Consider the following 27,884-nt stretch of genomic DNA (forward strand, 5'->3'; position numbering starts at 1 on the left):
GTCTTCGTTGTATTTGTCCCGACCCTCCTCCACTGTGATCTGGGTAAGAAGTGACAGTGACAAGCGCAGCATTTTATTCAAAGTTGAATATTTTTCAACATTCAGAGACCAGAAAAAAATGGCAAACATGCAGTAGGAAAGACACTCACCGCCTCATCACACTGCTGGCACTTTTGTAGTACAGTATAGTGTAAATACATTGCACTCCTGTGAAAAAAACATGGACATAGCAGTAGTGACTTACCATCCCTTGCCATTGCCTTGTTAAAAGCATGGTATTGCAATACTGCAGTGATGGCAACAGCCCTACACCAGAGGAAAAGTTAAGGATCGTCAGAGTTGTAACAACAATCCTGACGGGAACATGAATGCGTAAGACATCACAGTCAAAACCACAAAAAAACTCTTTGTGGCTGCAGAGAAAAAGTGCGAGGATCAACAGAGATGGTGGGATTCATCTTCTGGGGGCCATGAATGTCTGAAATAAGTTTCACTGCAATCCATATAATGGTGCCTAAGTACTCTCTTTGTCTTCGTCTGTATCTTCCTCTGTTTATTTGTGTGGGGAGACAAGAAGACTTACATTGTCTGTCCTCAGACCAGACAAACTGCCTCCACAGTCATATGCCCTGCCTCCTGCGTGTGTGCTGTTGATTGATGTTGATGCACTTGAGAAAGGCTGATCTACTCTTCATAGGATCCCATAAAACTGTATGGCTGCTACCCACACACAGTAAACAAAATAGACCGAGCTAAAATTGTGTGTGTGTGTGTGTGTGTGTGTGTGTGTGTGTGTACTCGTATGTGTATGTGTGTGTACAGGTTCAGAGGTTTGGCACCCCATGTGTAAAGAAGCAGCTCGGCTGGAGAGAAAACTGAGGGTGAGCGATTCTCAAAATACCCACAACCCTCTGCCATTGCTCTCTATTTCTGTTCCTGTCTTCTCTGAGTCTCTCTCTGTCTGAAATGGCTCATTCTTGGTTTACAAGCTACATTGTTCTTTGCATTATAAGAAACTTAAACAAGGCTGCCCTCCAGATAAATGTAATATTGTTTTTTTATCTTGCTTTTATCTAAGATATCGTGCTTAGGACCCCTTTTTACATATTTTACAGGCCTACGTGCAATTTATGTCACGGAGGAATTTTATAACTAGTCTTATTCATGTCCAAAGAGCCTTTCTGTGTTTTCAAAAAGCCCTTTGGCCACGTCCTGCTGGGGCCAAGAGATACACTACCATGAAAATGCAAGTAACAGAATATGGGTTCATCACATTAGGACAGAGGAGGAAGCTGTTTCTGCTTTCCTCCTTATCTCTTTACATTCTTTGTATATAAAGATTATGCAAAATGTAAAAATGAACATAATAAAAACTGCATTATTTTTCTTTTTTTTTTGCACTGCTCAGCTTATTTAAGTTAAGATAATGAACATTATTTGAATGATTGGTCATCATATCTCTTTGTTATTGTTAACATTGTACTGAGAGTGACATTATTCTCCTTAGTGGCACTGGATGGGAACAGTCGTAAGCATTACTAAGTTATACTGGTATTTATAGCAGTTTCAGGGATATACACAAATAAATAAGGCTGCAAAAAGGTCTTTAGGCAACTTTAGGGTCCGCTATTTAGTTTAAGAAATTCAATCACACACAACACTAATTTTTGTGTAGATAAATTGAGCTTTTTTTATAGTGAGCAATCTTAAATCAAGTTGAGCCAACAAGTAGTTATCGTGTCAAGAAGTGATAGACATTTTCCTTGTTGTACTTGTTGTTTCCTAGTAAAACAGATTAACCTTAGATGTATAAAGAGAACTGGATAAAGCATTGGAGGTGGGGCCCAGTTCATTCCACTAACTTAAATGGGCATAAAAAGATTTAACCTTGTGGCTTTTCTAGACTTTCATAAGATAATCGGACCCAATGGATCAAATTCTGATAGTGAAACAAGTCAAATTTAAACACACTGATTTCAAAAAGTCTTTGAAAACTCTTTTTGGACCCCATGGCATCACTTGACAGACCCAGACATTTTAATTCCACAGTTTGGCCACTATGTCAAATTGGCTTTAAAGTCCAGCGCCTTTCTTGGGGTCTTAGGTTGAACATTTACTCAACACATATACGTAAAGGTTCGGAAATAGCTCCATAATTTAGGAACTTAAATTCACAGAACTTCTGACTTCATGAATCAAAGCTAAATGTTGTAAGTTATTAGGCCCCAGTCGCTTTTATTAAAGCCAGAGACTGGTTCGGTTTGTTGTCTCAGTTTAGTTTTTACTTTTCACTAAGTCATCTCAACTTGTTATCCCTGTTTATGCTAAATTATACACATTATGTTAGCATTAAGTTGGAGCACCCAGCATCTTAGTGGGTACTGTGGGTAGGCCCACAAATATATTACTTCTTTAAAATTTACTTAGATGGATGTTGTATTTGAGCTAACTTTACTTTGACCTCAGGCTTGCTGTGTCTCTCTTACATCTGTCCCACTAGCTGAGACGGACCTCTGAGACGGCGTCCATTTCTCCTCCAGGCTCCTCTCCTCTCCTCGGCTCCCCTCACCGGCTCATCTGTGTGAGTGCCACCGTTGCCATAGTTTCGCCAACAATTTTGTGGTTACGCCCTCAGCTGTCACTGTCACAGCCTTCAATCAAAATATAACTGACAGCGACAGAAGCACAAAGAGTCCCTCAAAGCTCTGTCTTTCGACCCTATCTGTGTCTGAGCAGCTTTTCTGGTCTGTTTGTCTGTCTGTTTGTCTCGCCACCCGTCTGTCCTTGGGGGAGTCCTTAAAACACCTTAAAACCTTTAGAACCTTTTTGATTTTGTCTGCCTTTTCTCATTGGAGATTGGTCTTAAACCGTTTTTGGTCTTAAACTGTTTTTGTTTTCTTATCTTAGTTTTCCGTCTATCTGTACGTCTCTGTTTGTCCACCAACTGTCTGTCTATGTTTTTTATCACACCTTTTTGTATGTCTCTGTTCATCAGTTTTGCTTCCTGCTTGTGTATGTGTGTGTCTTTCCATCTGAATTTCTATTTACATCCAAAGTTCTATTTATGACTCAATTTCCATTTCCTCTCCGTCTCTCTGTCTCTCTGTCTACCCGTCTCTTCCTCTCTACCAGTCTAAAGCTGACGGTGATTTGGACTATAAGCAGCTGGCGGCTCTGCCCCGGGTCAAAGCCATATACGACATCCAGAGGCCTGACATCATCCCTTATCAGGCCGACCATGCACACACACACCTCTCAGATGACACTCTGGAGCGATACAGCTGTGGACAGGTACACAAACACACAAACACACCCACACTCATACACACATAAAAACACAATCAATAATGAAAGTTACAGCTTTAGCCGCAAACGTCAGATAAAAGGAAATTGACCATAACTCTCATTTATGATAACTTTATATGACGAAATGACTTTTTTTTTCCTCCTTCTTGTCCAGTCACTGGGCTCCTTATCACCATACTCTCATGTGAGTACTTCACCCAGCACTTTCACTCCAGAGGTATATTTTACTCGGAAGTAGTAGCTGTACTTCACATGTTGTGTGTTAGCGTTTGCAAGGAGCAGGGAGCACTCTCAGTATGATCCATGTCAGTGAAAGTCTTCATGAAGGACTTAGAGATTAATAACATCTACTAATATATGCAGAGTGATCATTTAGTAATTGGAAGTAAACATTTCACGTAGACTGTGATGATGATACAGAAGTTTATCGTGTTATGAGCCAAACGTGACAGATCCACATGAATTAGTTCAGTCAGACAACTCACATTTTAAAATGTTTATTTCAACAGTAAAACCTAGTTAGAGTCTAGACTCCGGCCTTATCGTTCCCTGCAGATATGTTCATGTGAGATATTGGGGAGTGATGATTAAATATTTCCTCCCTTAGCCGGACTTCTGCACACTGAAGTATATAAAGTAAACATTTTGGAAAGCACAGGAGTGGCATCAGTACCCAGCAGATAACCTGAGGTGAGGTATTGGTATCAGGAGAGACAGAGTTGGATCAGTGCATCCCTTATTTTCTGCAAGTTTCAAATCTCTGCAGGCTGATTCTCATAGAAATGAACTGCTAATAATGGCTGACTGGAAGATAGGACACAAATCTGAAAAATGATAGTCGTTTAAGGGAACAGACACCTTTCCATTTTGGTGAAGATGTTTTTTTTAAATGAGATATAATATCTTGTAACTTATAAAGTGGTTTTTTTTTGGTACCAGGACAGGGTAGATTTTTTTTCCAATTTCATTCAAGTTTTTATTTGTTCTAAAGGCTCAGTAAATGGCATACATACAGTGGTGGAAAAAAAGTTTTCGGACACCCTTAAAATTTCACACAATCTCAAATATTATCATGAAATATTTGTGGAAAAATCTTTTTTGTGTTTCAAAAGGTGTGGCTGCATTAGACAGATACAAACAAATACAAATTATATTTTTTTGTTTATTGTTTACAAGAAAAACTAACAAAACTAAATTCTTGACAGTTTCAATATGTCAGTTCTCAACATTGTCGGTACCAAAGTCAACAAATAACAGAGAATGTGTTCAAAACTGAACAAAAAATAAATAACCATCACATCATCAAATGAATATTTAGTAGTCCTGCCACTGACACGTAGTAGAGCTCTAATCCTGGCTGGCATGTTCCCCACGAGCCTTTCACACTGTTGAGGGGTAATCTTGTCCCATTCTTCTTGAATTACTGCTTTTAATTCTTCTAAATTCTTTGGTTTATGCTCTGAAACAGACCTTGATAATCCACCACAGATTTTCAATGGGGCTCATGTCCGAGGATTGAGCTGGCCACTCTAAGACCTGGATACTGTGCTCCTGCAGCCAAGTTCTACTGGCCTTGGATGTGTGGCAAGGGCAGTATCTTGTTGAAACATCCAGTTTTTACCTCGACGGAACAGTGCAGCAGAAGGGAGCATGTGGGTTCGAGAATGGTACAATACTTGGTAGAGTTCAATGTGCCATCACACACAGTGAGATGACCAACACCAGCAGCACTCATGCATCCCCAAACCATGATACTGCCTCCACCATGCTTGACAGTAGGTACTGTACATGCTGGAGATAATGCTTCGCCTGGCCTTCTGCGTACCCTCACATTAGTAGGAGGAAGATAAAGCTGGAAACTGGACTCATCTGACCACAAAATCTTCTTCCAATTCCTGGCTGTCCAGTTCTTGTGTGCCTGGGCCCAACGCCGGGCTAACCTCTGTCTCTCATTGATCAGGGGCTTCTTGATAGCCTTGTAGGACCTTAAGCCATGATCTAAAAGTCGGCCACGTACAGTGCGGGTGGAACACTGGACACCAGTTTGGTTTGACCACTGCTGCTGAAGCTCCTGTGATGTCATTCGGCGGTTTTGCCTGCACATGCGGATCAGGATGCGGTCATTTCTTGCTGAAGAAACCCTTGGACGCCCAGATCTTGGTTTGTCTTCCAAGCTGTTGGTTCGTCTGTATTTCTGCAGAGTGTATCCAACTGCTGAAGGACTGCATCTGCACTTCCTGGCTATCTGGCGGCAGCTGTACCCTTCCTGGCTGAGAATCTTTATCTTCAGGCGTGTTTCCTGCGTTAGGCTCCTTGTTTTAGCCATTTTTGTGTCTGAAGAACTTTCAAATGTGCTGGCTTTATGTAGACCCGAAGCTTGGCAACAAAAATTTTGTCTTTTAATAAAAAGAACGACCTTCATCACTGGTACCAAAATGACCCAATACTCAAAATTTCTTATGTATTTTTATGGAACCAATCAATTTTAAGTTTTTAATGGCTTTTTTAGGATTTATTTAGTATTTTGGCTGTGACTGTACTAAAAGAAATTGCACTTGAAGACCTAAGAGTGATTCTTAATGCAATATTTCACAAAGGCATGGGGCGTCCGAAAACTTTTTTCCACCACTGTATATTATTTTCTGTGCATACATGAATACAAGGCACATATTTTTATAATATGAATGTGGGCCCCAGTACATTAAAAAAAATAACAAATATTACAGGACTCTGCAGGGTCCCATAGTCACAGAGCAAGATCATGATTATGTAGGCTTATGTTCTGTATTGATATGTGTCCATAACGGGTCCCATGGGGATACTCCTTTCTCCTGATCGCCATTTGTTCTACTGAGCATACATTCATAAGATGCTATATCCACCATTGCATTAACCCATTCTTTCAATTCCGGGGCCTTGGTTGTCTTCCAGTATCTTAGGATAACTCGACAGACCCACACAGTTATTAGACCCACAATAATAACAGAAAATTCACACTTGGATAGGTTTTTAAAGGGATTTATGAACCAAACCAACAACTTAAATTTTCTAATACTCTAATCCAGAGTGGTCTGACCAAACTACATTCCCATATACAGTGCAGGAAAGTTCCTATTTCAGTTTTACATTTCCAACAGCTATTGTTGTCTAAAGAGGCAACAGATAGGATTCGTTTTTTTAGCTTGGCGCCACCTAGCGTCAGCGGTGTTGCTCGCGCTGTCGCAATGACCAAATTGACCGTGGGGATCAGAGATAATCAATAAAATGTAGGCTGTAAAGCCACCAGTATACCTCTATGTATATGTAGAAAGAGAAGGTGTGTGGACACATACTAAATACATGAGTAAAGAGACCGAGCAACAGTTATCAGATTTATCTGAAGAAAAAACAAATAGCAATGCAAATAATTATACCAGAATGCACAGTATCAGTACAATCAACAGTAGACACGTAAGGGATAATGTATAATGAGCCGGTGGTAATCACTGTCCGAGGGCTGCCGTAGAATGGCAACGAGGATGTCAGCCGACCAACATTCGCTACCCGCTCCCTGGTTGCGGCGATTTGCGATGCTGGCCAGCTAGGAATGAACTAGCAGCCAGTACAGTACAGTCCTCTCTCGTCTAGCTAACATTTAGCTGCGTTACTTACTGATCCATTAGAAAGAACGCTAGCTGGACGTCGGTTTTGAAGCCTCTTTGGTCACAGAGCTCCCTCCATCTCTTGAACGCCTTACTGAGGTTTACTCTTGTTTTTCCTCTTATTTTATCACTCTCCTTTTTGCTCTTCTTTGCCTCCTCAGACAGAGGAGCTCGTTTTCTTTCGCTAGGCAATTTTTCACTTCCAAACTTTGTCCGTCTGCCATTGTGCTCCTGACTCAACTTTCTCATGCCCAACTCCTCATAAGGACCAGCTCCAGTCGCACATGTTTGACGTGTTTCCTGCCGTAAAGCAGATTTTTTTCCGCGAAATTTCGCCCCTGATGGCAGAAGCTTATTACAAAGACTGCAAATCCACTAAGTAACCTATGTAAACACTGATAGTCTGAATTTACTGTGGCCACTACCCTGTGCAACCCACATTATTTTCATAATGATATATTTAGGAAAAGATGCTATCTGTTGCCTATTTAACACCTTAATTCTGTAGAGTTGTAACAGTGTACAGTGTTTCTAGTCGTTAAACTAAGCTAAGCTCACCAGCTGCCAGCTCCAGTATCATATTTAGTGTACAGTTATGCAGGAGGTGAATTGTTAGTTTTTTGGCTGGTCTTTTTTCCTCTCTTTATGTGGCCCTGCAACAGGTAAAAACATACTCTGTGTAAAATAAAACAACAACTACACTCCGTTTAGAAATGATTAAAGTAGCACCTCATTGTACCAGAGGTAATGTGATTCAGCAGAAAGACTTTGTGGGTGTTTTTACATTTCACATTAAAATAAATCAATCAAATCAATGCATCCAGTATTTAAAACATTCCAGTTAATGAGTTCAGTACCAGTTAATACAGCCTGTAAGCTTCAAAACTCTGCATCTGGACCTGCAGGATGGAGAGGGGTGGCAGGCTAACAAAGGGGATGTGTTTTGGTCATTTTGCTAACAAATGGAATGGTGTCCTCCTTCAGATATGTGTGTTATCAATCTTCTTACTGAGGTTAAACTGTTCCTTTAAAGTATGGTCTGCTTTGTAGTTAAAGGGCTATGTCACCCAAGGGAAACAGTGTGCTGTCTGCAATCTTTCCTCACAACCAGTCACACATCACTGACCAAAAATCCTGTCCGTGTGTGTGTCAGTGATGTGTGCACTAAGGGAACTTCTTGCAGCACATGCACAGTGTAGAATATTAAACTGCTCTCAACATGATTAAAATTGTGTTTTGAAAAGAGCCTTGTGTCATCCAGTTTACTGCATTTAGTAAATGAGAGCACATTACTCTAAGACAGCCTCTTTCTCTGTCTGTCTCCCTCCCTGTCTCTCTCCAGGATCTCTTGGACGGTGTGGAGCTTAGAACGAGGCGTTCCTCCAGCTCTGCCTTCACTGACTCTCCTGCACACAGTCGCCACGGAGGCTCCCCACTGCATTATTATCTCCCTGGTAATGTGCCCACTCAAGCGAAGACGCTCACCACATTCACACACACACATATGCACGCAGAAAATATGAGGTCCCTACCTTGAGAGCTGTACCAGCGCTTTGAGTGGGTGCGATGAGTGATCATGTCCTGTTTGGAGCCCCAGGATTCCCTGCAGCACCCCTGACACACACACACACACACACACACACATGCATACACCCTCACATGCATGTAATTCATTAGGTTATTAGTGTATCTGTCTGTCTGTTTGGGGACGCGGGCCATTCTTTTGCTCATGCTTTGGTTTCTCTCACTGTGATTGGCTGCGCTGGCTGCAGGCAGTGAGAGTGGCAGGAGTTCACCCTATTACAGTCAGCCAGAGCCCAGGTGTGCCACACCCACCACCACCGCCACCTTCCAAGCCCCCAAGCATTTCCATGTGCCAGGTAGGCTGTTACTCGCAACGCTGACCCCTGACCTGTTTACTAACCCGAGTTTACCCACATCGCATCAACGTGACCGACCCTCCGAACATTTACACATTAATCATCAAGTGTAATCAAATCCTAGCCAAGACTCTGACCCACATGCTGACCCCAGATCCACACTAGCTGCTCTCCTAACACACACACAACCTCATTCCCAGTGAGCATTTAACCTGTCTGTGGTAATATGACAATTTTATTATAAAAGCTGGAGTTAGTTGTTGACAGAAATGATTTTTGACAATTGATTCACTATCATTTTTTAAGCAAACATGACAAAAGAAAAACAAATCGAAGACTTTAGACTGTGGGAAATTGCGGCTGGTATTTTCCCCTTTTTACGTTATATTTATTGAGATATAATCCATAATGAAAATGATTGTGATATGATTTTAGATGCTGAAAAGTCTCCCACACCACCTTAAGGCCAAAAGACACCGAAACAGCTGCACCCAGTATTTTCTATGTACAACCCCAACACACTCGTGGATGTGCTGCCCCAGGCCACTTCACACCACTGTCATTTTTCCAACCTCCCCACCCCTGAAAAACACATTTCTTTCCCCACTCGCTTCCTGCTTTGGCATCCCAGCTCCCGTGGCAGCTTGACTCCTCACCTCTTGCTGTTGCTGTTTCTCGTGTGTGTCAAAGAATGGATGAGGAGGGACTAGTTGTTGAGTTCAAGAACACAACAATCCTGTCATTCTTGAGACAATGACGTGAAAATATATTGCCTGGCGAGCCACAGCTCTAAAATTAAGCTCAAGTAGTGGGTATACACACATGATTTTATGCTAATGCAAAAGTGGGAAAAGTACAGATCTATTAGTGAAAGTGGTGTGTGGTAGGGATAGACCGATATGGATTTTTTAGGGCCGATGCCGATACCGATTTTTTTCCATCACCCTTAGCCGATGACCGATTATGGACTGCCGATTTTCTTGAGCCGATATTTGGGGCCGATACTGCTTTTGCTCCCTCAATTTACATCAAAAAAATGACACAATGATAAGAAATATTACAGGTCTCAAGTTTAAAATAAGAAACATTTATTGAACAGTAAAAAATACTAAAACAAGATGGAAAGTTGAGGTAGAACAGGTAGAATATTATTATTATTATTATTATTATTATTATTATTATACATTCAAATAAAAAAAAGAGTTCAGTGCTCTTAAATCTTCCAGTAATATCTTTATAAAATAAACAAATATTTAAGCTGAAGCATAAATAAAACAACAACTACTGTACAAGTAGGATTCAACAGCTTTGTTCATCTTAACCACATACTTTCAAATGAAAAAAAGTGCCAGGGAAAAATAAATCCGCGCGCGGACCCACGCGCGTATCGGCCGATGCCGATACAAGTAAAAAACTCAGATATCGGCCTGATATATCAGCCGGCCGATGTATCGGTCTATCCTTAGTGTGTGATTCTCTGTTGATGCACCGCGGCACAACGCTTTGTATTGATTCTAAGGGTGGCCCTTGATGTGCATCATATGATGCGCTGGTGCTGTGCATGCATCCATGTGTTTCAGCTTAAGGAGAATAAAATGAATTATCCATCCATAAAAATGTAACATATCCTTATTTAATTGTACTCCAGCAGGGAGTCTGTATCTGATTTATCTTACTGATCTGGAGCTCTTGTATAACATATGGGCACTTTAATCCAACAACTAATACCAGTTCATTTTATTTAAACACTCTATCATCCCTCCATTTTATCAAGTTAATGCCTCTCCTCCCTGAATGCTTCACTCTGTCTTTGTTCCCTTCACTTTAAAAGGCCTTTACTTTTCACTGCAAGCTGTGCGTTTGGTTTCCCTCCATCATTCCCTCCTCCTGTCCTCACCCCATCTCTCACTGCATGTTTCCTCTCTCCGTGTTTTTTTTTTTTTTCAAGGCTGTTATTCCTTGCCAGCCTCTGCGACAGCACTCCCTTCATGCTTTTCAACACGGAGCAAAATGTATTTGGTGGATGCTTTTATCCAAAGTGCCTCACAGTATCACGAATGCATACAAATTTAGCATGGATGGTCCATTGGGAGTTGAACCTCTAACTTTGGAAGGTTTAGTGGCATTCCCTGTGCAGAATTTGGAAGTCATGAGTGTTTGTATTTTTTTGCTTTATTTGTTGATTTATTGCAGCTCATGACACAAACTATTTTTAATTTACTGTAATGTATTGGTGTGGTGCTTCTCCAGCACTCAGCGCTGAGTGATTATACAGTAAGCTCCACCAAATGAGAGCTACAAGGGGCCACATGCTCCTACCTTTTTTAAGTTTGTCCCCCTTCTCCCCTTCATCTTTTCCTCTGCCTCTCCATCCAGCATGTAACTGCTCTCCTCCCTCTCTTTTATTCCTGTGCCATCTGCTGCTCTTTCCAGTAATACACCTCTGAATCTGTATTAATCAGCCTCTCTGCACGTCAGTCAGGTCGTCTGGATGCATGGCACTGTCTCCGCCACAGCAGTTTATTACCCGTGATGTCAGCTTTACGGTTAAGGAGACTGTAAATGTATACAACTAGATTGGTGGGACGGGAAGAATAAGGAATTCCAGACTCCTCTCCTCTCCCTCTTCCCTTTACTTCCCGCACTCATTCTCCTGTTGTCTCTGTTCTCAGCTTCTGAGGAAACCAACATCTACAGGAAACCCCCCATCTATAAAAGACAAGGTTAGTCGATTCCTCACAATGTTGTGCTTTTTATAGCTTTTGTCAGGCTGTCTACTTGTCAGCCAGTCGGTTGTCAATGTATTCTCAGTATGAAACATGCTTCTTTTTGTCTGATTTAATGAATCAGTTTGAGCAAATATCTGGTGCATCTGATGACATTCAGTCCTCCTCTACAGCTTCTCTCAAAGGAGCGTAGTCAGAGGAAGTGAAAGCATTTCAGCAAACTTTCCCTTTTGTGCGTGTGCGTATGTGTGTGTGTGTGTGTGTGTCCCTTTGTATCATTCTGGTATAATTCTGTGACCACACTCTAAATTCTTAAGTTTTTGTGGGTCCATGAAAGCAGCGCAGGTGGAGCTCTTAATGAGTTTATTTTTCCTCAGCAGCAGTTTGTACAGTTTTAGTCACGGGGTTGATAATTGATCAGTCAGTCCGATCAGAGCTGATCAGATCAGGTAAGATCAATGGACGAGAGGTGCAGCTCCTTCAGAGGCGGGTGAACGCAAACTTTAAGACCCAGCGCAATGAAGTTTCACTTTAACTGTCATTCTGCTGCTCCGTCTGTGCCCAGAATATGCTCTGCACCTTGAGAGTGTGATGCAGTGAATAACTGAACAGCATATATATAATTCAGCAGCACACTTAATGCACGGTCCAGCTCCAAAAATACAAAATCAATATGTAGCACAACATGCTGATATTGTGTCAGGCTGCCACAAATAAATGGATGTGTGAGAAATCTTGAGATATGTCAAAAAGCACAGGACTTCTGAACAGCAACCGTGTGAACTTTGGGTCCTTTTAAGGTAACTCATCTTTTTCTAAAGAGAGGAAATACCATAGACTTGTGCGAATAATGTAAGCATTTTATATTTGTTTGGAAAATGTGGTTAGAAGAAGTTGTATTTTGTAAGTGAACCTTGTGCCAAAATTTGTAATGTTACCTTTGTTAAATATTGCTCTTGTGACTGGCTTCATATGAGTAGAGAGAAGTCCGCTAGCCGCACGGCTAATTCATACAGTGTAAAATGCCTTAGGCTGTATTTGTCTGTGAATGCTGCGAGTTATAGTGAAGCTGATTTGTGTACTCTCTATTAAGCCATGCTTAAAGTGTGTTATGGGTGTGTTTTATATCAGCTAAATGTAACAGTACTTCACAGAAACCTCCGCCGCTGACTACTGTTTTGGAGGTGTAACTGCAGAGCAACACAGACACACCACTGTACAAGTATAAATGTTCACAACGGTGTAGGCCACGTGCATAGCATAGGCTACGGCGTAGGGTCTGCCGTTCAAGTATTGATCCCTCTTTAGTCTGCACCGAGTTTGTAAGAGTGACTGACTAAGTAACGGATATGACAAAGAATTTTCACTTGCCTCCATGCTGCTTCTACTATTTACCAATCTGTTTGCTGGTGCATCTGTGACGCCAAAAAAACAGACACAACACAACACAACATACCAGTAAAAAAGAAAAAAGAAAAATAATTGAAAGGCTTATTTGTCTAGTACACAGCTTTGAGGTAGACAGGTATGCCTTGTTTAAAAAAAAAACCTGCACATGTGCTCATTTTAGTGCTAAAAAAGAGCAGGGATCAGGCTGTTACTCTTGGTAGCTGTAGCCACATCAGAGGTAAGATTACAGATTCAATCACTGGTTCAAGAGGCAAGGTAAAACTGAGAGAAGCAGTGCCAAATGCTCTGAGAGTGTAGGTGATCCATCAGAGCTCAGATGGCAGGTCTGACAGACTTACAGTTCCTCAGAAACACCTCTGGATGATTTACGCTGAGCTACAAAGTGCTGACAAACCTCTCTCTCTTCAGTCTGAGCGGGCACTCTGTGATCTGGGCTCTGTCGGTGAATTTGAATTTACAGCACAAATCATTTATAGAGCAGTTTTCATATTAAGCCAAATCACCAGAACCAGGCGTATATATAAATATGCTGTATATTTAGTACCATAATGTATTTCAAAGTCAAGTCTCGCTGCAGCTCAGACACAAACTTTTTGGAGAGGTGTTTGGTTAAATTACCAGACAGAACAACTGAGAAAGATAGAGAGAGTTTGAGTGAAGCAGATGTATTTTAATGTTTTTCTTTTGGTGACTTTTAATGCATCTTTAATATGTGTTTTAAATGTAAAAATGTTGTCGTGATCAGGGTGTAGGAGGTTGCCTTCACCCAAAACATGTCTGCATAACATCTGTTCTGCATGTCGAACATGAAACACTGATGATGAATTTGTCCTAGTTAAATAAAGACTTGAATTAATGACAAAATCATAAATCCCTTTTGAATAAAACCACAAACAGTGGGCAGGTTACGTTTTAGTGTCCAGTGTAATTTTGGACTGTCCAAAGACTAAAAGTCACTTTCATTCATCCACAGCATCAGTCAAAATATGACCTTTGTTATATGTCACCCACTCGCTCTTTTCACTGTCGGGCAAAAGCCACAAAACCCCTTTGACAATTTTCTTCAACATATTGCATCCTTTCATCCTCAAAAGAAAAAAAAAAAAAGTTGATAATTTGCTTGCTCACTGGAAGTTGTGCATCATATCCCATTACATTTTCTCTGACCTCCTTTCCGTTCTCTGTTCCCTTGCTTTTGATGCCTTCTCCTCCTCCCTTCCTACCCCCTGCTGTGTCCTCCCCTCTTTGTAAGTAAATGCACTACTTTGTCCGTCTTGTTTCTCCCGCGCACACACAAAAAGGCACAATTGCCATTTTGGTTGAAGCAGAACATGTTTTAGCATTCTTGTCCCTTGGTTGACTTTTTCCTTCTCAGTGCCTTCTTATTTTAGGAATTTAAATCAGCCTAGAAGTGCTTCTGTGTTCCCGAATTCTGTTGAGAATCTGTGTTGATAAAAAATACACGGTAAGATTTCTCTTTCTCATTCTGTTATCGTCTTTGTTCTCAGACATATCTGCCTCTCCGACAGTCAATAAGAGTAAGACCAATGAGAACCTTCTCAATTCAAGTCGCCTTTCCACCTCCAACTGCAACAGCATTTATCACCCAGATTCAAACTACTACCCATATACAGGCTCTCCTAAAGGTACTGCTCCCTGTTGTTCTGAAACACAGTCCTGTACACGCACACATATAGAAACCTGCATTTACTCTTTTGCCTCCCAACCCTTTTGCCTTTTATTTCCTCTATCTCTCCTTCTAGTCTCCAGGGTGAGGAGGTTTTCATCCGGAGGAGAGGAGGATGGATGGAATCACAATATAAACAAGGTAAGAAACGTTCTCCTGCTTCTCCCTTTTATATTTTAAGTGTTTGTGTGTTAATATTTAATGAGCTACTTAATTAAATGCTTCTCTCTATCCTCGCCCACTGGACATGATACAGAGTGATGCTCCTCTCTCCTTTTGTCGCCTCAAATTCATTCCTCTATCTGTCCAAACAAAAACCGTCACCTTTTCCTGTCTTATCTCGCTTTATTCCGTCACCATCTATCCACCCCTGCATCCATCCCACTCAACCAACCCTTATTGCTCTATCTATCTGGTCCCTTTATTTAACCCATCCTTCTGTTCCTCCTCTCCACTCTCCCTTCCTTCTGCCTTCTCTGTGCTCCCCACAGGGAATTGGCAGGATGATCCTGAAGGAGGAGATGAAGGCGCGGTCAGGTTGTCACGACAATGACCAGTGGGGGAGCAGACGCAGTTCCCGCTGTAGCAGCAAGGAGGCGCTAAACAATCTGGGATATGGCTCTCTCAATGGCTGTAAGTCTGCGGTCCTGAGTATGTGTGTTTGGTGGGGGGTTTTTTTCAGCTCCCAAATCTGTCACTAAGGGTTGATTTTTGTATATTTACTCCATGTTCTTCATGTTGCATAGGGCATGACTGTGTGTGACAGTTTCTTGGCCTGTTCATATCATCTGTATTGTTTTAATTGGTGTATATCATGCTAACATGATGACGTTAAGCAGGTATACCAACCTAGTTTAGCAAATGAGCATGGAAATGTTAACTAACACTGAATACAAAGTATAGCTGAGGCTAAAGTTTAAGTTCTGATCTGATGATGGCACTCAGTGTGAAATGGGCAGACTCCATGACAGCTTTTAAAGCTGGGGTAGGCAGAAAACTGGAAAACACAAAAAAGGGGGCACATTTTAAAATACCGTACACCCTCCTGCAGCTCTCCATACTAAGTTCTTAGCCCCCTCTCACCATATGCACGTACTTGTACAGTTCATTGTAGAGATGCGTTTGAGACAAGAATCGGCTAGCTAGCCACCCCAAGGTCCTTCGGTCTCACCCCCTGCCACTGTGGACTGCCTCCCTAGGAGGAGAGCTAGCCATAGTTTGGGGAGACTGACCCTCAGTTGGTGGCTGTAGCAGCTTGAATTTTGCCATCAAAACCCCCCCCAGCATTGAGTGTCACCACAGTCTGGTGGACGGAGGTAATGCCGGGTGTAACCTGTGTAACAGCAGCAACAGAAAGTTTGCTGATCCCATGGGAAGTTAGGGCTACAGGACTCTGTGCGCATGAATCTGTGTTTGTAGAACAGCCAATAAGAAAGCCCTTTATCTGAAATGACCTGTGATTGGCCAAAGTCTGACATTACAGGCTGGATTTTCTACAGCCTGAAAACTGAGCCCAGGGGAGAAGGAGGTTAGTTTTATCATTAGAATATGCTCAGAGGTTATTGTTGGATTTTCCACAATGACACCAGAATGAAAGTGCATATATGGCTTTCTGTTTTTTAATTTTTTCTTCTGTACATCTTTTACACTTAAAAGCACTATGTGCTTAAGATTGAAATGTGCTATATAAATAAAAAAATTAGTAAAGGTTTATCCTGACACGTGTGTATGAAATTTCATGGCAATCCATTAAACAGTTGTCAAGACCTTTCACACAGAACCTCATGGGGGAGCTGCAGGAAAAGTCAGGCGATCACTAAAGTCAGCAGGCTTCATGCTCTGGCCACTATGCCTTTACTGAATTCCACGAGAATTCAACAGATAGTTGTTGAGATATTTAAGTCCGAACCAAAGTGGTCGACTGACACACCCGACATTGTCATCCATAAAGCGACGCTGTTACCATGGCTAAAAGCTGATCTAAAGAACTATGGCAGGCTCTGCTTTGAAAAGTGATTGTCAGCACAGTAAAGTAAGTATAAACCTGTGAACACTGACATGGTCCTTTAAGGTTGTAAGAGGACTGAGACTGTGGTCTAGGTTCAGTAGGATCAGGTTTCAGCCAGGGTAATGCTGATGATTGGGCTGCAGTGGTGAAGGTTAGAGGAGATTCCCACTTTTGTATTAACTCTCCCATTGATCCCATTCCTCATTGCATTCAGCACGAGTAAGGGCGAGACAAAGATGGAGAGACTCTGAGAGAGAGGGAGAGAGAGAGTGTTTAGGTGGAGGTCAGATGGGAATAAAAGGAGAGGGTGTTATAACAGGAGAGACAGAGAGAGAGCCAACGAGATAGAGAGTGAATTAAATTTAAAAGAGAGAGGCAGTGAGAAGCTAAAGCAATTTGGAGCTGTTCAGAGAAGATGTATGACATGAAGCCAAGAGGTAAATCAGGGTCAGAGAGTGGTGGAGAGGGAGAGAGGGAAATGAGCTGTGTGCTCAGGAGGTCAGACAGAGAGAGGTGTGGATAATGTGGGTGTTAGGTGCTGCGTAATCACTGTGGGTTCATAGAGTCTGGTGTTATTATACTGATTAGAAAAGCAGAGAGTTGTGTGCTCATCTGTTCTTCAGAGGAGCCTAATTCCAAAATGGGATGTCCAGGGTTTGATAGAAGTGACGTGTACTCCTACTAAATAATTGACACTTGGTGACTTCATTTACGGCAACAGATTTATGTCTGTCTTTCAGCCGCACTATCAGAGTGGCTCTAGTACTTTTTTCCAGACTGAAATATCTCAGCAAGTATTACATGGACATTCATTCATCCCAGAGGATGAATCACCCTGACTTTGATGATCACTTGACTCTTCCTGTAGTGCTACCACAATGTTCACATTGTGGTTTCAAATGAAATATCTCAACAACTATCAGGTGGGTCGCCATGAAATTTGGTACACACATTCATGTTCCCCTCAGGATGATTTGTAAAAAATTTAATGATCCTGTCTAGTGTCATCTTCAGGTCCACATTTTATTTTATCCAATACTTCCATTCATGATCAAATACGTACAAAACTATAAACATCCCCATCAGCCTCAGCTGTGCTTTGTGTTAAGGGCTAATTAGCAAATGTTAGCATGCTAAAATGCTAAACTAAGATGGTGAGCATTAGACCTGCTAAAATATGGACATGTTAGCATCGTCACTATGAGCATGTTAGCATGAAGTTATCATTTGGCTCAAAACACCACTGTGTGTGAGTGCAGCCTCACAGAGCTGCTACATTAGACTCTTAAGCCCCGTTTCCAAAAAACACTTTCAGTATGGTAACTCTGGAACCAAAACTACCCTTCAGACATGGTACTTAGACCCTAGTGTTTCCACTGCAAACAGTACCCTTAAATGTGGGCGGGGTTGTTGTCACTCACTGCTCCGTCCAGCACTCACTGTATTTCCTCATCAGCGTGACACAAAAGGAAGTATACACCTCATTTATCGTCCACAGAACGAGGCTGCACGCCAACATTTTATGAACACAATAAAACAGGCTGCAGTGAAGGTCTGTCTCCATGGGATATTTAAAAATAGCAGGGTTTCACATTTAGTCCTTCCCAGGCAAGCTTGGGGGTTTAGTGTTGTCAGAGCTCACAGGAACGACACTCTGCAACGCTTATTTTTTCTCAGAGTGAAGAATAGAATATATATAGTTCACTTAATCCAGTCGAAATTAAAATATATAAACACTTGAAGATCCACTCATTACTAAAAGTGTATGTCACATAAAAAACTTAAGTAATGGTCAAAGCTGTCACAGTAAAATTTTAATTGATTCACGTTATTGAGTAACATTTCAAGTTAACGTTCCACCTTAAAAGTCGCCGGCAGTCGGCCCAGTGAATTAAAAAACAATTTTCTCAGACTGCAGCTGCTGCAAGAGGCAGCAAAACATCCTTTCATTGTATAGTTATAGGCTACTAATGTATGTATCTCTCCATGGTATGAACAGTGGTTACATGAGCCTCAAAACCAGCCACAGCTCAGCCCTGAGCAGAGTGACCGTCCACTATTGACCAATCAACGGACTGCGGTGTTCACAGCTCCACCTTTTAGTACCAGATCTGTGTGCTAGGTACCCCAACTGAACTGAACCGTACCGCACTGCACTGTTCGGTGGAAACGGGGCTTTAGTCTTGTTACTTAAGCAATTATTATGATAAAAAAGTCTTTACAAAAATAAAAGTTCTATTCCTTATCCCATGTGTCTTATTCCAGCAACTGTGTTTGAGAAAAATAATCCCAGGCTGCAGCACAGTCCATTAAAATTACAAAGTTCAGTGGGTGGATGCATAAACATATGCATTTTTAACATGAGTGGCCTGATGCTGCATGGCCACCCTGCTTCATATTTTATACGTTGTGTAGGTCGTGATGGTGATTTGTCTGCATGCTGATGCCGTCAGGGGCAGATCTTCACACAGCTGATGTTTTATAGATGTCCCACAACAGCTGGCCTTCTTTATTTCCCTTCCACTAAAAAATAACTCCCTCATTTCAGTTTGCTGTTTGTCCTCATACTCTTACTATGTGACAGGTTTATGAAATTAACAAAGTCTCACATACTGTGCATGTTTACACAATCACAGTGACACTAATAAAACCAGTGTTTAAGTAAGGTTTACATCAGCTAATGCTCCATCAAGAAGTAGAATGATTGTAATTGATTAGGATCACAAAGTTTTGGGGCTCAAGACACTAAACTTTTGTTGCAAGAGATTTTATATTGTCAGGGTGTGTCACTGATGAAATGAATATAATGTCCCGTGTGTTTTACCTGCTGTCTGTCTCCCTCCATCTCTCTGTCGTCAGCTCCCAGGTCCGTCTACAGCGCAGACAGCGGTGAGTGGTTCATCAGTGCGTTTTGATCTCTGAGGTCATCTCAAGGGGACGGGGACAAAGCGCACCGTCTTCCCTCTGATCCCCTCCATCCTGTTGGATCTGCTGTGACAGCGGCAGAGCTTTAAGTGGAAGATTGTTATCAACTCACACGCACACACACACACACACACACACACACACACACACACACACACACTCCTCTTTTTCTTTATGGTTACAGGTGGGAAGATGAATGGCGCTGTAGCTTAGACCCGCATTTAGCAGCTTTTCTTTAGCAGCAGCACTGATCCAGGATCACTGACCTGAACCCCTCAGCCATCTGTTTCCACAACCCACAGTTACACACTACACTTTTGATTGTAAAGATAGATGTGTTCACAAGATCTATGAGATCATATTGCCCACACTTGGCCTTTAAAGGTGCAGTTTGTAGGATTTAGGGGGATATATTGACAGAAGTGAAATATATTAAGTATGTTTTCTTTATAATTACCTGACAACAAGAATCGTGTTTTCATTATCTTAGAATGAGCTCTTCATATCTTCATAGGGAGTGCGTCCTTGCCTATGGAGATCTCCATGTTTCCACAGTAGGCCAGAGGGGATGAACCAAACACTGGTTCTTGATAGGGCCATTTGTGTTTTTGCATCAGCTGCAGTAGTTAGCAGCCCCTCTGCAACGAGCAGCGTCAGAAAAATTAAAAAAAAATTAATGTGAAACTGTTTAATTCAGTGTTTGTATCAGTTTTAATCACCTGGGATCTCATTTATAAAACGGTGCGTAGGATCCATACTAAAAATGTACATACGGACAAAAGCGAAAAATAGCATATTTGACAATTTCAGCAATCAGGCGTCAACCTCACCATCCGCATCAGCAATTTCCCGTCTCCAAAATGTTCGGAGGCATGGGTCAGAGTTTCTCCCATCAAGTCTGTTTTTATAGATCACAACTTTTGTGTGGGAAGTGGCGTACACCGCTTTTAGGCCTCGTTTTGTGCATATGCAATGTTTATAATGCATGTTGGTTTTGTAGACAAGGAGATCTCTGTTCATAAATTCAGCTCCTGGTAAAAATCTTGTAACAATGAACACTGAAGGAATCCTAACCAGGAGTTCATGCTTGGCACATGGGAGAACTGTCAGCTGTCCTTCCTGCTAGATGCTTCTAAATCCTACACACTGCTCCTTTAAACGCCTGTTATGCAGCTGCATATTGTAAAATGTACACACTGTGTTATCTGGTGATCTCTTCACCATCTTTTTGATGCTCCTGCATTGATTTGAACCTAATAACATTCCAGCGTGGCCTCCAAATATGTTTTTGAACATCATAAAATAAAATAGAATTGCATTCATAAATTGCCGTGGTCATGCCGTTAGAAGAGAATAACCGATCAATAACTGCAAATTGCTCTTAAACCTTAACTGCGATGATTTAAATGGCAGCAGAGCTTTCAGGCCAGCACTTGTACTATAAAGACATTGATAAATGAGATGCTTAGGGTATTAGTTTTCACAACGTTTGGCATCAGGGCACACTTTGATGAAACAACTATATTCCTAAGACTCACACCAGAGCTGATCTACGAGGCTGTATCTCATTTCTTTGTTGAGAGAGGTAGAGTTGTAGATGACAAACCCATTATAGTTTGGCGTCTCACACACGCTATACAGTAGCTCTACACACACACACACACACACACACACACACATCGGCCGGTTTTCCTCTGCATCATGGTGTTTCATCCCGGCTCTTTGACATTACTGTGTAATTTAATTCCCTTCAACACCAGAGTGAACAAGAGAGAGCGAGAGAAAGACTAAGAGAGAGGAGAAAGAGGGCAGAGCAAGAAAGCAGAGGAGGGGAGGGGAGGGAGATGAGCAAAAGACTGAGGAAGAATGAATGATGAAGCCAAGAAATGAAGATAGTGAAGAAGAGCCAAGTGAAAGTAGATGTGAGAGAGAATGACTCGAGAGGATTGCTGTGACTCAACTGCCCTCTGCTGCTCCTGCTGAAGCAGTGCACAACACAAATAAAGGCTTGTCAAAGGATACTGGTGGTTACCAATGGTTACTTGAGAGATGCAACCATGCTGGAGGAGTGACAGCAACGGAAGGATGTATTAGAAAAGATTAATGTTGCCGATGTGGTAGTAGAGTGTTTATATTAAAGTATAAAATGGTGAGGGCAAGCAGCAGTGATATCACATTACTCCGTTACTCAGGGAGTAAATGTAAGAGCCAGAGGCTGGAGCAACACATCTGAATGATAAAAACGTCAATCTGGTTTTGCCAATCTTTGAGTCATCTGAGCCACATTTCTTAATTTGTCAGGAGTCTGTCAGGTGGGTGTTTGGGAGGCAGTGGTAGCCTTGAGCTTTAAAAGGCTGTCAAAGTATTCCTTTGAATTCTCATACCAAACGGGAGAGACTGTTTCCCCAGTGTGATATTCTCTAACTGTATGACAAAGATGTTGGAAACCCTTTTCTAATCCTTCAGCAGCTGTCAGTATATAGACAGTATAAAGATATAGTATACTGCGCTCATTCACAAACTGAGAGTTCATGTATTATTTTGTATAATTCCGTGTTTGTTTATGGTTATGTGTTTATATTTGTTCTTCCAGACTCATACATTGCCAAATCGTCCTCGTTGCCAGGCTACGGCAGAAATGGACTAAACAGGGTAAGCAATCGTGCTTACTGGGTGTGTGTGTGTGTGTGTGTGTGACAGAGAGAGAGTAAGACATGCATGGCCATTCACTAAATCGTAAGCTATGGCAAAGTCCTTCATTTGCCACTCAACCATTAAAACTCATTTGTATCAGTTTCCTTCCAGAGGCCAACTGAGACAGAAACTAATAACTTCTCCTTTGATGTGCTGCTCCGAGCAGGTTCACCAAATCTACCTCAGATTTGGTAGAAAAAGTCTAAAGACCTTGACTTAGTAGTGAGGCTTTTGCATTTTAATCAAACACTGTTGCCAACCTTGAAACAGGAAGCAGTATTTTAGGGGCTAGGGGTGCTTTAAAGTCATGAAACTTGGCACATGCAGCAGAAGTGTTTAAGTGTGTTATCTAATGTGATATTTGTGATTGGGTTTGCCAAGGGGGCTTGACAGCACCACCTTCGAAATTTCAACAAAGAAGCCAACACAGTGTTGTTTGATATCAGACAGAATTGTCAAGTCGTTACACTCCATTTCCGTCTTCAGTGTGACATCTGCTTTTCCACCAGTTTCCATGGAGGAGAGCAATTTGATTTTCCCAAACCAATTATTGAAGGCCAATGTATCCACCTGAATCTAATGTCATTTTAATTCCACACTGATGCATAGCCATGCCAATATACCTGTTAAGAGTAGAGCAAAGTAAAACCATCAATGATGTCTGGAGGACATATTGATGTAGATCACACTGGATAGCAGCATCTGTCTTGTCTGTAGTGCTTGCTATTGTTGTTTATTACAGTACTCCTTACTGGTTCTGGTGCTCTGCTTGGCAACGTTTGACAACGCTTGACAACATCTTGACATAATTAGTTTGTTAGTTCCACCCATAGAACTGATTGGCTATTTGAGTTCCTCTGCTGCACTCATTGGTTTATTTTTTTGTTTATTTATGTTGATAATCTTCTGGGGTCCACCACAAAAATCAAATCATTACAAACTCTAATATAAAAACATGTCAATTATACAGACAGTGACTGACACCTTGTCAGTCTAGACAAAGTTATAAATTAAAACAGACTAATCAAAGTGACATATAGCTTAAATCTTACATATACAGAAGTTATCACACAAGTCATGTACCAGGATTTAAACTGATTGTGGTTCTGGATTAAGAAACAGAAAACAAAAACTGTAACAGTTAGTATCCTTCCTCCTGTATTGTCTCTTTCATTAACTTTTGTTGAATTGATTTCTTAAATCAATGTTTACTTTTGATTGGTGGTTTTAATTTAACAATGCCAGACGAATCAGTCAATTCAAACTCAATATACAATCTATACAAAATTTGGCAGGCTCATGCATCACATTGACACTTAAAAAAACATCACTCGGGGCCATGCTGTAAACCCAAAAGAAAGAGTGCAATTTTAGGGATTTTTTCAGGCGCTTTACTTCAACAAACCCCTCCTTTGGATTTCACCAGATCAATCTGAAATTTGGACAGTGCAATCTAAAGACCTTTGCAATGCTACATTGCAAGATTTTCAGTATTCGTGGAACAACATCACCGTGTCATTGCAGTGAATTAGCATGTTTTACCAAGACACAGGACGTTGTTGTATACTGAATGCACATTGTCCAATCTGCCCCAAAGTTTGAGTCCAGGCCTGAAGACATCTACATTTTGATACTGACTTATAGTCATAGCACCACCTACTGGAAACAGGAAGTAAGCCTTCTGTGACAAACATTCAATTTACATGAGTTTTACCATGTCTAGGGCTTGATATACAGCAACACATTGCATGTATGGTGCAAAATTTGCCTTGTGTGATTTTCAGCGCCATGCACTCCACTCAGATGCCCAATGGTCACAGAAATGCAGACACAAGTTCACCTCTAGTGCACCGGGAAGGTGCAAGCAGCGATTCATCGCTGCTTGCAGCTTTATCTTTGTATTTTAGTAGTCAGTTTGATATTGAAAGAGCGCACTGATGGGACTTTTTATAGATGCAGTATTTGAAGATTTTTGTCTCTTTGCTGGATCCCTTCCGTTCATTATAACAATGAAGTACAATCTCTCAATCCATGTTTGCTAAACTGCTCTTGTTGTGTTCTTGCAGCCTGGGAGTGCGAGTGCAGATTATTACCAGTATGACAGCAGCAATGCAGTTAATTGGCAGATCAGAGGTAAGCCTATTGTACAGTTTAAATCTGATTATCCCCTGTTCTTCTAGTTTTCTCCTGACTTACCTCCCCTGTCTGGTACATGTCATTCAATGTTATTCAGAGTGTATATAATGATGGAAGCCAGATACAATGGTGAACATGACTGATACTGTATTTTCTCTTCTCCTTCTCTTTCAGAGTACAAGGTAAGATGCTCTTGCCAAAGCTAGACAACTGTTACTGAGCCAAGAGTGGAAAGTCTGGATCAATAGATAACAGATAAGGATGATGTGTTGCCCTTTTAAAGTTCATATTGAATGGTGAATTCATCTCACTCAGTGACACCCACATGTGAAGATGACTGACTCATTTTATTGACAGCAAAGTAAAAAAAAACATTTACAGGATTCTGAAAACAAGTTCAGCAGCTTCATTGGAATTTTGTGGAAATGGTAGTTACACTACATCTCATATTATTATTCTTCCTTTAAGAATAATGGGAATGGGTTGTAAGGAATGCTTGAACACACTTCTTTTATCAGTCCAACAACTGATTTACAAACCAAAATATAGATTCAAACATTCAAGGGTCAGCAGACTTTAAATTTGTCAAACATTAAATGTAATTTTTTTGTCATTTTGTGAGTGATTGGAAACAGTTGGGAACAATTCTTCATCACTTTGAGGTCGAAACTCTGAAAAAATAAACACTGATTTTTCTCCTCTGTTAATTAAGAAGAAAAACAAGTGCCGTGTCAGCACAAAAATCGGATATTTCCTAATCTTTCCCTCAGTGGGAGACTTATATCTGCATGAATAATTACACTAAACCAAACAGAGACTTAATCAATTTTTCTAATTTATTTTAACCAATAGCAGCATTGTTGTCGGTGCTGCTCTCGGCCACTAGAGGGTGACAGAGGTAATGAAACTCAGTCTGCCTGTTTTTATGGTGCTGAAACATTTAATACAAGTTGATTGGGACTTTTTTAGTGGTGCATGTGAATCATGTTGTGAATAAACTTCCTTGGTAAACAATTTATGACATGCACAAATCAATAATGACATCACAAGTGAAAGTCCCTCAAAGGAGCATCTGATTGCAAGTAAATTTACAGTTTCAGTGTTCAGGGAAACATGCTTAGTCTTTGAAATGTAATTCATATGTTGGCCAAAGCCTCAATGGTGCATTTTGTTGCAGGAAGTTGATTATATTTATGTCTCTGTGTGTATTAGATCTACCCATATGAAGCCCTAATAGTATCAGTCAGAGGACAGCAACGTCTTCCAAGTGATGTGGACCGAGCCAGACTGGAGGTAAACTGCTTCAGGACTCTTTTACAAAATCTACCTCAATAACTGTGTTATAAGGACAGATAAGAGTATAAGGAAAATACAGATAGGCCAGAATTTTTATCCATAGAGCCATGTCCAAAAGTGTTGATGAAAATCATTTCTGAAACAGACAGGAATACTTTGACGAAGCTATTTGAAGCCTATAAGCAAGTAGATACATTGACTTATCGTCTCTAAATTGCCGTCTCCTCTCTCCTCCCAGCGTCACCTCTCACCAGAGGAGTTCCACAGAGTCTTTGGCATGTCCATGTCTGCCTTTGATCATCTCGCTCAGTGGAAGAAGAACGAACTGAAGAAACAGGTCCGACTCTTCTGAGAAAATGAAGCAACAACCATCTAACCCAATGCAGGTCCGCCGCCAACAGTGTGCTCTGAAACGTAGCCTCCACAGAGGCCTGCTAACTCTGACTGATTCTGTATCTCAGTGGAAGAGGAACTGGCAGGAATGAAACTCTTTCCTCCTGTTAGGTGGCAAAGCAGAGTTGTTGGCCTCCTGATCTTTTGTGTACTTGGACTTGTTAAGCGTTATGTATGAAGCCATCCAAAAAAACCTGGAAGGAGAGGAAGGAGAACTGGAAGGAGATCATGAAGACTTTGAGAGGCAGCAGATGAGCCACGTCCGGGCTACAACAGACAGAAAGCTAATCAGTTGAGGGAGTTGGCTGCTTCCCTGTCTCCTACCAGCAGATGGCAGTGTGGTAACAAGAGCACCAGGGTGGCAGTCAGATACATGACCAGGACAGGTGGACTGTAAGCTAAAGTACTGAGGGTCAGCCACACTGCGCCAAACTTGAATTCATACTGAAAATTAAGGAGACAGTTTGGGAAGTAAATTGGCTGCCTGGAAGACAGACTGGCATATTGTTGGAGGTAAAATGGATCCAGTTTTAATCACACAGACACTATCATCATCTGAAACTTATAAACTGATGAGAATAGTGTGACTCTCATTAACATTAGGGTTACTAAACATGACACACACTTTTTTTTAATATTGTGCAAATACTGAAACCCAAAGTTTCTTTTTATAATACTGGCATGTAATTATTATTTTGATGTCAGGTTTTCTGAAGCCATATCAGTGTTTAGAGTTATGACACGAGCAGACTGTACAGGTCACTGAAGTGGTTTTTGAGATATGATGTGATCGTAAGGTTTATTGTGGATGGACTGTGTCATAGAAATCAGGTTTTAGAACTACACACACTTCAAAATAAGATCTCTGTGTTTTGCTTTTTTTTATTTTAAGAAATCCACATTTTTGTCAATTCATACTTGCAGCTGAACTCGTGAGTCAGCTCAGAATTTTAGCTGCTGGATTACAATTAAACCACACTGAGTCATGTTCATGTGTGTGTGATTACAGCAGATGACGAACGGAGGTTTTTGTGGATGATTATTCAGACCCTCTGAGTAAAGAGAAAAAACAATGCTCAAATGAAGGAAGGAAATATGAAGAGGTGAGGGAATGAAGGATGGAGAAAAGGAGGAAGTAACATGAAGGAATGTGTGATGAGGTAACATACTGTGGAAAGATGCAAAAAGTAAAGAAGCAGTGACAAAGAAAGTTTTACCAAGAGGCTGCAAGTGTCACATAAGTAAATTGTAAAGAAAGGATTTGAGTTTGAGATTAATAAGGTGTGAGCTGAAACTAGTTTGATGGGAAGAGAAGGTGTAGGATAGTTTGAACTGAAAAGATTAGATAATGCTCTTTGTTACAGGAACTGAAGGTGTGTGTGAATATGTGTGTGGGGTTATGGATCTTCAACGATACAGCAAAGCACATTTACCACATTAGATGTGTTTAACTTATTCTTTATTTATCGGAGTACCATTTTTAATTTGCAAAGTCTTGTCTGTTAATACAACTTTGGAATAAATGATTCAAGTCAATCATCACTATTTTATCATGTATTGTCCTCATTGTTATTTTTCATGACCCCTGAATGTGCAGCACATGACGGTGGTTGGGATATTGAACAGGCTGCTTTGGTTCAGGCTTGCAGTTTCTGGGTCAGCAGATTCTTGAGAGGATCCAAGTGGTTCTTCCAAGAATATCTGGAAATGTTGGACATTGTTGTAATTTGATTCTGAGCCATAATGTAATTTGAGGTAGCTCAGAATTTAAAGGAATACTTC

General features: G+C 41.1%; 1 protein-coding gene across 3 annotated transcripts in view; it reads left to right on the top strand.

The window, feature by feature from the left end:
• The window catches only part of LOC125898212 (actin-binding LIM protein 3-like), a 62,879-nt gene extending 35,251 nt beyond the window's left edge, over positions 1–27,628 (top strand). Inside the window, exons 8-23 of one of the 3 annotated variants that reach the window (XM_049591947.1) lie at positions 823–881; positions 2,501–2,581; positions 3,133–3,291; positions 3,461–3,490; positions 8,290–8,401; positions 8,720–8,827; positions 11,500–11,550; positions 14,472–14,609; positions 14,727–14,791; positions 15,142–15,283; positions 19,518–19,547; positions 22,177–22,235; positions 24,344–24,410; positions 24,588–24,595; positions 25,626–25,706; positions 25,948–27,628. In XM_049591947.1, coding sequence (XP_049447904.1) covers positions 823–881; positions 2,501–2,581; positions 3,133–3,291; positions 3,461–3,490; positions 8,290–8,401; positions 8,720–8,827; positions 11,500–11,550; positions 14,472–14,609; positions 14,727–14,791; positions 15,142–15,283; positions 19,518–19,547; positions 22,177–22,235; positions 24,344–24,410; positions 24,588–24,595; positions 25,626–25,706; positions 25,948–26,061 — 1,304 coding nt within the window. In that variant the 3' untranslated portion in view covers positions 26,062–27,628. Of the gene's footprint in view, positions 1–822; positions 882–2,500; positions 2,582–3,132; positions 3,292–3,460; positions 3,491–8,289; positions 8,402–8,719; positions 8,828–11,499; positions 11,551–14,471; positions 14,610–14,726; positions 14,792–15,141; positions 15,284–19,517; positions 19,548–22,176; positions 22,236–24,343; positions 24,411–24,587; positions 25,707–25,947 lie in introns of all 3 variants that reach the window. The other 2 variants (XR_007450596.1, XR_007450597.1) reach the window with 2 other exon arrangements.
• Positions 27,629–27,884: the final 256 nt, after the last annotated feature.

This window comes from Epinephelus fuscoguttatus, linkage group LG12 (assembly GCF_011397635.1).
Source record: "Epinephelus fuscoguttatus linkage group LG12, E.fuscoguttatus.final_Chr_v1".
Classification (NCBI taxonomy): Eukaryota; Metazoa; Chordata; class Actinopteri; order Perciformes; family Serranidae; genus Epinephelus; species Epinephelus fuscoguttatus.